At 36.4% G+C, this 11,386-nt stretch overlaps 1 protein-coding gene across 2 annotated transcripts in view; it reads right to left on the bottom strand.

Moving 5' to 3' along the window:
- Positions 1-388: 388 nt before the first annotated feature.
- ppat (phosphoribosyl pyrophosphate amidotransferase) overlaps positions 389-11,386 on the bottom strand; it is a 67,884-nt gene continuing 56,886 nt past the window's right edge. For both annotated transcript variants that reach the window (XM_051927815.1, XM_051927816.1), the window contains exons 8-11: positions 6,687-6,814; positions 6,286-6,507; positions 3,113-3,233; positions 389-1,109 (exon numbers count right to left, since the gene is read on the bottom strand). In XM_051927815.1, coding sequence (XP_051783775.1) covers positions 922-1,109; positions 3,113-3,233; positions 6,286-6,507; positions 6,687-6,814 — 659 coding nt within the window. In that variant the 3' untranslated portion in view covers positions 389-921. The remainder of the gene's footprint in view (positions 1,110-3,112; positions 3,234-6,285; positions 6,508-6,686; positions 6,815-11,386) is intronic.

Raw genomic sequence — 11,386 nt, 5'->3', positions numbered from 1 at the left:
TCCCATCCAGGTGTTAAATAAAAAGCCACTGTTTAGACTGAGATGTACAATTGCCTGTGTTCACTGCATAGTTTCTATCTATCCACCCATTCTTTGAGCAGCTATTTCTTTATATCTGAAAAACTTCCCTTATATATAATGCACAATTTTATACATTGCATCATTAAAGAAAATATGCAAGTATAAAAGTTGTTATTTAATTGTATTCCCATCTTTGGTCAAAGTTATCAACAGTGATAACATCAGCATAAAATGTAGGCATAAACCAGAGCCACTTATTTTAAGTTGCACTGATATGAAGCTCTGCAAAACTATTTTGGCGAGGTTGGGGAACACAGACATATTTTAACAGGTGTGGAGGGGGACAGAAACAACAATGCACACAAAGTAACAGCAAATACTTCTTTTAAAGAACAAGGTTCATGGGTCCTTTTACATAACATAAAAAGTAACAGTAATGTGCAAATGCAGCTGATTACATGTTTACAATCAGTATGACAGTATCGTTGACTTCAAAGGAAAAAAAATACTTAGAGGTATTATATTCATACCTATTTTTTTAATCAGTTTTTACTGTTTATTAAAGTAAACAGCAAAAATGTTAAAAGATAAAAATTAAAAATTGCATTTTTTCAAAATCAAAACACCTTTTTCTAACAGAATTTGTAAAAAAAAAAAAATATATACTGATATTCAGTATGTCTACTGCCAGAGAGGGATTTGTTTAATTTCTTCCCATGTGAACTTGGTATGATCAAAAATGACACAGTCAAGCTCTTTTAGGTATCAACCATGATACCTTTATTTGCCTGGAATACACTCTTGCTTCTCCTGTTTGTGTAGACAGACAATGCTTGGTCATTCTGATGCTGGTTTTATGGTTGGGTGCCATTTCTCATTCCAGTAACATTTCTCCTACAGTCACCATTCTAGCTCAACTGGATACTTTCCTGTGAGACATGCCGTACAGTGTCCGGATTTTAAAGCAGGTCTGCTGTTTTCAGATTTTCTGTCATTTATCATCAAATCTTGTTCTTCTCGTGATCTGATCCCTTCTTGAACAGCAGAGACTAATCCATTCACAGAAAGATATACCACACTGTTTGCCCCTAGGGAAGATTAAATCACAAAATGTAGTAAAAATTACAAAATACTAATGGAACTGGGGATTGGTCCATGCCAAAAAAATAATTAACCAATATTATTGTAATATGACTGTTATGCATTAATCTGAAAAAATATTTTTTTCTAAGTTTTGTTCAAATGTGTCTATTTGAAGTGTATGTTCAAATAAACAAGTATAAATAAATAAACAATAATAAGCTAATTTATTTCTTTTTTCAATTATAATTAAAGAATGGATACACGTGAAACATCTTGGATATTTTAATATTTATCACCAACTCATAAAAATATCTAACTCATCTCTTCTAAAAGATAACCTTTGTTGCTGTTGCTGCTATGTCTTTAACCTTAACATACTCAAGACAAATCAAGGCCCTTTTGTTCTCACGATAAAGTGCCCTTTTGTTGTAGATATATTTTAAAAATAAACAAGTAAAATGAATCAATATATGAACTAATAACATGATAATAGGGTTGTTTTACTTGACAAAAGTAGGTTTTGCATATGAGACACTGTATTAATACTTTATGGCCTATCAAATTTTTGGACATGGACAACATGCCACTGTTTCAGAAATTGGACATTTTCTCTGAAATTAACTACACTCTATAAAACATACAAAACAGTAAAGAGAAATGCACTGCTATTCTGTTGATATTAATTTGCTTTCTAGGTCTGTGGCTGCATGAATGTTCTACTGTTTCCTAACCTCTGCACTAAGTTTAGAAAATAGAAAATTTGCCATTGCAGCACACATTTTACCCACAAAAGGGCTGCTACTCGCCCCTATCCAGCCATTACCTCTCCTTCACAACATGAAGAAAGATGATACATATTAACTTGAACCTATCACCTATTTTCGTATATAACTGTAACATTTGGGATACTTTAATAAATTTCTATAAAATTTGGTATAATGTTAACTGAAGATCTTGAAGACTCTACACTAGAATTGTGAAATATGAAAAAGACTTGAAAATCCAAAAACAGTTTTATATATATTACAGTTATAGTCTTATTTTTAAAGTATATGCACATTACTATTACTGTAATGGCCCCCAGAAATTACCGTATATACTCACATATAAGTCGGGTCTTGAAACCTGAAAAAATCGATCATAAAATCAGATCTCGACTTAAAACACCCAATGAAACATACGACACTCAATTTATTTATTTATTTTTTTTACATCTTCTTGCCTCGTCCAATCTCACACCAGTTGCTCAGACACATTGAATTTTGTTGCAGCTGCGCAGTTACCAATTTCTTTCACCACTTCAACAACTTTTAATTTAAAACCAGCTTTATATTTTCTTCTGATTGAACGCTCCATCGTAGATAAGGGATGCTCTTATGATAAAGGTGTATGAGGGTGTGAGATACAAAAAACATAAAACAGTGCAAACGTCACTTTGTAATAGTTCAGGTATTACTGTGTGGTCACGTAAGCACAATATATAGAAAGAAAAAAAAAAGGTCATGTGCTCCGTGGTTACTCTCTCAGGTGGGCGTTAGCATATCATAATCTCTTGGACCAATAGCGTCAGTTTTCTGCATTCGACTTATACGACCGACATTATAAAATACCGGGAATTATACGGTAAAATCAAGCCAGTACTTATCCACAGGAGAACTTAAACGTGAGTATATACGGTAATACATTCAATGTAAAAAAATAATAGATACAATGTTTCTTCTAATACAGTAAATATGCATACATAAAATTGATGAACATAAAAAGATTGATCGGTTTCTTTAAAGTGTTTAACTTGAAATTACTTACACTTTTATATAATGATACCAAAATTTAAAAAAATTGGATTAACTAGAAATAAATGGGTTAAAAAAAGCAATATGAGAGGCACGGTGATTGCTTCAGAAGTACGCTGCAAAATAATGTTTGATGCCATTCCCTCTTTTTTTGTAGAAAAAAAAAATATCTCTATGAAGAGACCAAATTATTTTTACTACACATAATACTTTACCGATGTAGCCAGCTATGTTTTTAAATTCCGGTTTGTTGGCTATGAGTTCTTCTTTGGTGGGGATATTGATTCCCATGTAGCAAGGAAAACGAATAGGAGGTGATGCCACTCGGATGTGTACCTGCAAAGAATAAAATTAAGCATAAATACATCCAAGTACTCTATAAACTTCAGTAGCCACTTAATTAGGTATACCAGCTAGTCATCACAAAAGAAAAATTTAGATTAGACAATGTGCTTGACCTCTGCCAGTTTAGGATTTATTGGTACCAGACATAGTGGTACAATGGTGCGATAAACAAAAAACAAATCAGTAAGTAGCAGTTCTGTGAGTGAAAACACCTTCTTCATGAGAAACAGAATATCCGCAAATGCTAAAATAACAATTCTCTATGATACTGGCAAATAAAATGGCATTTCTGCACACACAACATATTGAATCATGAAGAAAAAGGGCTACAACAACAGGAAAATTTGACTACAGTTCATATGAAAACCAAAACTGCATGGCTGAAGATTTGATAAATGTTATATAGTCTAACAAATCTTGGTTTATGCTGCGACACATGCGTAGTAGAGTCTGAATTTGGTATGAACACCATGAATGCACAGACTGCCAGTGTTATGAGTTAACACTAGAACTGCCATGCATTTTTTCAGTACTACACTTCAGTATAATTGCCAAGGCTACATCAAATGGTGTCTTAATCCTTTGGTCCTCGCTAACGGATTATCACCACAACATTCTGATAATGGACCCCTGCTCTAACCCCAAAAGTCATAAATAGCCTAATATACCTTGTGTGTATATAAACATAAATAATTTCTTGGCACACAGTATATATTGATTGCAAATATTTTCAATCGAAAACGTATGCTAGCATTTAAATCAACTCCAGTATTGTGTGACTTTGGGGTAGAACACTGCTTAAAGACTTCATTAGTAAAAAGAGAAACACCACATTTTAATTACTGGACACACAAAACAATACATTAAGTAGAAAGTAATTTTTTTATGTAGACACTTCACATAGTTTTTTTTTTTTTTGTTTTATTGTGTGTGACAATTTTTAATGAGCTGGAAGAATGAATTAAGTCATTATGATATTTGTCTGCATACAGTAAATAGATTCTAAATTTACAGCATTACGTACATATGGCATGGCTTTAACTTGGACATTTTAAAACCTTCATCATTTTCACTTTTAGCTACTGAGGTTTTCTGGTGTGCTAAGCCACACTTTAGCTATCAGACCAATCACTACTTGCTATGTAGCTACAAAACAAGCTAAAAACATCATCTCTCTATGCCAATATGCTTGGATGACAGTTTGTGGTGCTTCTGGTTATATGCGGTTATTTGTTTTTTTTCAACCCAAACATGGTGTTGGGATTAATAACAAAGAAAAACAACTTAATAGGTTTGGTGCTCTTTGCGATTTCTCTCAGAGTCTGATCTTTAGGTCAATTTGATGGGGCTCATATTCTTGGGTAGATGTACATCACTATTCAGTGCTCTCCATTTGTATCCTACTCAAAAAAAAGGCCTTAAAACCTTTCCCAGACCAGTATCACTGCTTTGCATGGGGTTACTGAACACCTGAATGTTCCATGTCAAAATGCCAAAGAGTCCCATTTTTATATCGAGATGGAAGCACTTCCTACTCCTAACTAATCAAGCACACCTTAGTAGCTGCACCTGGCTCCAACTAATTTATTAAATGTATCTTTTCACACATGGGTTTTGCACACTGTATTATTTTTGGTTGAATAAATGAAGACATAGTAAAATATGTTATGTTGTCACCCAAAGTTAGATTTATCGAATTTTAAGAAATAAATCTACATGAATATTACTTAATATAACAGAATATAAAAACATAAAACTGATAAGAGAGTATATAAAAAGTGCGAGGCATCTTGGTACCAAATTATTTATTATTACTGTACATCACCCAAAAGTTACCTTTTATTTTTTTTCTAGATGTAAATTGTTCAAAATTATTAATACAGAGAGAGAAAAAAAAACATTAGGTCATGTGACCTCAGACAAACATCCAAAGATGTAATGAAATCACAAAAGAAAAACACCTGCACAGATGAATATAAACTGCTGAATAATTTAACCTGGCAGGCTGTGTGTTATGACAAGAAAACCAATGAGACCTACAGAACATTTTTGTGTAAAGAAAACAAAGGATAGCAACTGAGGTAGAAATTCTAGAACCAACAAGCTGTCATATATGCATCAAAGATAAGCAAGTAGAGAACAATTAAATTACCTTATATGCGTATCTAAAGGAAATATGTATTAATAATATATTATGTAAATAATTTAACTTGGTTACAGTGTGGGGGTTGCAATCACAAATAAGGAGTACTAATGTTGAAAATAGTAGTTTATTTACTTTTTTTAATTAATTCTAGTGAGTTTTTCTTGTTATCTTTGAAATAGTGTAATCTTCATGAGTTAACTAAATTAGCACCACCAAAGAAGATACCAATATATCCTTCTCTAGTTCTATATGGAAAGATTTCTGTTATATGTTAAGCTTAACTGACACAGCTACTAACAAAACACATTAAAGAAAGCATGTATACACCAAGTACTTTCATCCAAGGAATTGCTACTGAGGCTATTTCATACCAAGAGTAATACGCCTACATAATGCCTCACTGTGAATTAGACTGCCAAGTCAAAAAAGAGAAAAAAAAATTTTTATTTTTAAATTTTCTACCTTTTTAGTTGTACTGGTGTGTTCAGATTATAACATGTGTATCTATTTATTTATTTAAAGTGCTTTTGCATTAAGCCAAAGCTTCCCCTGTGGACAAATAAAGTTCTACCTACCTATAATTCAAACCTTTAATATTAACCTACAACAAAAACATAAGTACGCTTTCATCCATCCATCCATCCATTATCCAGCCTGCTGCATTCACACATAAACCATATTCCTGAACACTTTGTAGTCTTGTTTCTTCCCAAATCATCTTTTTACATGGCATTTTATTGCATTGGAATATAGGAATCTATAACCTAAGCAGGTGGCAATATGACTAAAACTGATCAAACTTCTATCTTCTTCTATTACTCAAGACAATGAATCACCTTTTACATCTAAAATGATTATTTATGACTTCCAAGTTTATTAGCTACAAAATAAACTCACCTCTTTAGCACCGGCTTCTCTAAGCAGCCTAATGATTGGAGAAATAGTGTTTCCTCTGACTATGGAGTCATCAATAAGCACAATTCTTTTTCCAGCAAAATTGTCCGTCAGAGCCCCAAATTTTTTAGCAACGCCAAGTTGCCTTAACCTTGTATTGGGCTGGATGAATGTTCTTCCTACATAGCGATTTTTGCATAAAACCTCGACATATGGCAACCCAGACTGCAGAAAGAAAACAGAATCAATTTCAAGAAAACTGGCGACTGTCTAAACAATAGTTGTTGGCGTGTGGGAAATAAAGAAATATTACATTCATGTATTATTAATTTTCTACTGCTTTCTTTAGAAACCTGATTTTATGGCATTCAAAATCTGTATATAGAGGAAATGCATAGAAATACCTGCTGTGCATAACCCAGTGCAGCGGGGGTTGCAGACTCTGGAACAGTGCTGACCAAATCTGCTTCCACGGGCGCCTCAATGGCAAGCTGCCGTCCACAGCGCTGACGTACAGAATACACCATCTGCCCTAAAATATAAAGATTAAGTTAAAATCTGCATGTAGTGTTATTACACCTGCAAAGGCAAAAATGAATATTAATTATATCCAGCACAGGCTGTGTCCAAATTGGATTGGTGATCATATGGTCTCTCGTTTTTATTTCAACCAATAACTGGAGAAATAAATCCTACATTTAATTGGCTAATTTAAAAACAAAAATTAAGACCCCAATATGTACTGTGTTCTTAACGTTTTGTTTTTTTTTATAAATGTATTCATCTCTAAATTAATTCAGTATAAATGTGTGTGCATGTCTGTGTTTATGTTTGAACTGAAACGGGTTTGAATCTGATCTTGAAGCTTTTTCTGTTTTGCAGCAGCTTTTATCAGTACATAAACATGAACACTACCTGAACATTAATGGCTTTAGTAAATTCTAAACTATTTAGCAGAAGCAGGTAAAGCTAACATTGTCTCATCTAATGAATTTGTTTTAATAAAAGTATTTGAAAAGATTCAAGAACTATACACACAGAACTAGGAGAGCAAAATTAAGCAGGTAGACAATATGAAAAACCATTGACAATAAATGTCAATTTATAACCATTTTAGATATTTAGTCTATAAATTATTCTATATATTTATAAAAAAAGCTTTAAAAGCATTGGTCACTATTGGATAGTATCAGATCATAAATGTTACCTCCATTTTGCATGAAAACATGATATTAAAATTTTTCTCAGCTTTCACTGCATATTAAACTGCTTAAGTAACATATCTACTCTATATACAGTATATATATACAGTAATCCCTCCTCCATCGTGGGGGTTGCGTTCCAGAGCCACCCGCGAAATAAGAAAATCCGCGAAGTAGAAACCATATGTTTATATGGTTATTTTTATATTGTCATGCTTGGGTCACAGATTTGCGCAGAAACACAGGAGGTTGTAGAGAGACAGGAACGTTATTCAAACACTGCAAACAAACATTTGTCTCTTTTTCAAAAGTTTAAACTGTGCTCCATGACAAGACAGAGATCACAGTTCCGTCTCACAATTAAAAGAATGCAAACATATCTTCCTCTTCAAAGGAGTGCCTGTCAGGAGCAGATCATGTCACAGAGATAGAGAGTGACAAAAGCAAACAAATCAATAGGGCTGTTTGCCTTTTAAGTATGCGAAGCACCGCGGCACAAAGCAGCTCACACCCCCTCCGTCAGGAGCAGACAAAGAGAGAGAGAGAGAGAGTTTGTTTTTCAAGCAAAAATCAATACGTGCCCTTCGAGCTTTTAACTATGCGAAGCACCATGCAGCATGTCCTTCAGGAAGCAGCTGCACACAGAAGGTAGTAACGTCCCTATCGTCTATGTGTGCGAACAGCCCCCCTGCTCACACCCCCCTACGTCAGCGCAAGAGAGAGAGAGAGAGAGAAAGTAAGTTGGGTAGCTTCTCAGCCATCTGCCAATAGCGTCCCTTGTATGAAATCAACTGGGCAAACCAACTGAGGAAGCATGTACCAGAAATTAAAAGACCCATTGTCCGCAGAAACTCGCGAAGCAGCGAAAAATCCGCGATGTATATTTAAATATGCTTACATATAAAATCCGCGATGGAGTGAAGCCGCGAAAGGCGAAGCGCGATATAGCGAGGGATCACTGTATGTATATATATATATATATATGTATAAATCCTAAGCCTAAAAGTGTGATAATTTTGTGCAACGATTTTATGTGATGTTTTCATGTCACTTTTTTGTCATGCTGTAACAAAGGCGCTATATAGGCACCCGACCCGACACAGATGGACACCAAGACACGTATAAACCACAAAGACTCTTTATTTTTCTTCACCCGTGGGCGCACGTCTTCCCCGTGACCCACAGACAATACCCAGTCCATAAAGCACCAATCCCACACAATACAACACTCTTTTTCTCTTTACCACCACTCCTCCTCAGGCTTAGTCCTCCTCCTCCCGACTCTCGCTCCTCGAGTGGTGGTGGTTGGCCCTTTTTATATACCACCTGGAAGCATTCCAGGTGCTTGACCACCTGGTCCTAATTGCCCTTCCGGGTGGAGCTGAAAATACGTCCAACTGGGCTGCTGACTCCCTGCAGCTCCCCCTAGCGGCAATCCGAGCCCCCAACCAGGCTGTGGAGGACTCCATCTCCCATGGAGCCATGCACTAGGTTGGGGAGTCATCGTCCGCCAGGGAGGCTGCCACCAAGTGTCCCGGGGGAGGTATTGAACTGTCCATAGTTGCTCCCCTGGAACAGATGTAGCAGAGGCGTCCCTGCCAGGCATGGGACCCGGCTGTCCATTACAATATATATATATATATATATATATATATATATATATGCATACAGTAATCCCTCGCTATATTGCGCTTCGACTTTCGCTGCTTCACTCTATCTCGGATTTTATATGTAAGCATATCTATACTAATTAATAAAAGGCAAAGCCCTCACTGACTCACTGACTGACTGACTCACTCATCACTAATTGTCCAACTTCCCATGTAGGTGGAAGGCTAAAATTTGGCAGGCTGATTCCTTACAGCTTACTTACAAAAGTTAGGCAGGTTTCATTTCGAAATTCAACGCGTAATGGTCATAACTGGAACCTCATTTTTGACAATATACTGTAATGGACGGCAGCTTGATGGCCGTGGGAGGCGGAGTTGAGTGTCACGTCATCACGCCTCCCACGTAATCACGTGAAAAGACTGTGAGCTGAGTAAGGAGAAATGAAGGAAGAGCCACAAACAGCGAAGAACAAAAAATTAATTAAACAATTGAGAAGGGAGCGAGTGAAGCATACAAGCATCTTCATATGGGAAACAAAGCACGGTGTAAAACGTAAGTTTAAATTAAGTTTATTGAAACGCTCCCGTTGCGGATTGCAATAACATATTCGCGAGATAAAAGAACTCAGTAGGGAGAAATGAAGGAAGAGCCGCAAACAGCGAAGAACAAAAAATTCATTAAACAATTGAGAAGGGAGCGAAACAATAAGAAGCCAGCGAGTGAAGCATACAAGCATGTTTATAAGGGAAACAAAGCACGGTGTAAAACCTAAGTTTAAATTAAGTTTATAGAAACGCTCCCGCTGCGGATTGCAATAACATATTTGCGAGATAAAAGTTTAATGAGAAGACACGAGGTATAAACGAACCACACGCCGTAGCGCAACGTTAGGGGCAACAGTTTCAACCATTCTATGATCTGCTTCTCGCAACTGAAAGACGGCACATGGCGGATGTTAGCCGACTTGCTGACCGCAACGTTAGGGGCTTCAACTCTGGCGCTGACGATAGAGATTAGATTCCCGAGAGGGGATGAAGTGAGTGTGTATGCCTGATGAGCCCAGAATTAGGGTGAAACACGTGTCGCATACTCTTTGCATTATTTGAAAGTAAACTATTAAAACCATTCTATGATCAGCTTCTGGGAACAGAAAGAGGGCACGTGGCAGATGTAACGCGACTTCCTGACCAACCACAAGCGTTACCTGGCAGGTAACCACCCATACAGTCAGATTGTGATTCAGAAAACGAATGCCATGAATGTAATTACCACGATCTACATACTGTCAAATAAACGAAACACACACCGTAGCGCGACAGCTGTGAAAAGCGAGGTTCAGAAAAAAACAGATCCTTAACAAATTGTTATTGGTATACTGTATTTTCGATCCGTTTAAAAAGGTTTTCTTTTCTTAAAAAATTAAAAGCAGTACTTAGCCGCAACGAAGCGCGAGAATTTGGCTATATATATCTGCTTCTCACACTTAAAAGAGGGCACGTGGCGGATTTTAGACGACTTCATGACCAAACATTACTGTTACCTGCCAGGTTGGGTTACCACTTTTAATACAAAAAAATAAGGGACGCATACTGCAGCGGGTGCCACATCCCAGTGCCAACACTTTGCAGACTGTACTTAAAAGACCTGCCCTCCTCACTGGACAGTTAAAAAGACCAATCAAACTAACGATGACGTCAAGTATTACCCAATCAAAAGTAGGAAAGGAGGCATCTTCATAAAATGCGTGTGGGATGATTTGCATGAGACGCTGCTTTAAAAAAAATGATAAAAAAAATAAAGGATAAATCCCGTCCCGTATTGATTCAAAACGGGACGCGCAATTTCATTCTCAAATACGGGACGATTCCGTATTTTAAAGGACAGGTGGCAACCCTACAGTGCCAGGTAACCACCCATACAATCAGATTGTGATTCAGACTAGGAATGCAATGAATGTAATTACCCCGATCTACATACAAGGCGAAAGTCTTGCAACATTCAAAGATGATGGTTTGAGATAAGTACACCATAGAACATAAAAGAGCTTATGAAGCCTTGAACCAAAAAAAGCAAGATCTCAGAGATCGTAAAAAAAAAAAAATAGGAGGTAATGTCGTTTTACTCGCTGTAGATTTTAGTCAAACATTACCAGTTATTCCACAAGGGAGACCAGCAGATGAACTCAACGCGTGTTTAAAATCCATGCTTCTCCCACGCTCGGTTATATGTCGCGTGTTCTCGGGTAGGTACACCAAAAAATGTATACATTTAGGCATGTTATGGGCAAACAA

Source organism: Erpetoichthys calabaricus, chromosome 5, assembly GCF_900747795.2.
Source record: "Erpetoichthys calabaricus chromosome 5, fErpCal1.3, whole genome shotgun sequence".
NCBI classification, from domain to species: domain Eukaryota; kingdom Metazoa; phylum Chordata; class Cladistia; order Polypteriformes; family Polypteridae; genus Erpetoichthys; species Erpetoichthys calabaricus.
This window is presented reverse-complemented; position numbering and strand designations above follow the sequence as displayed.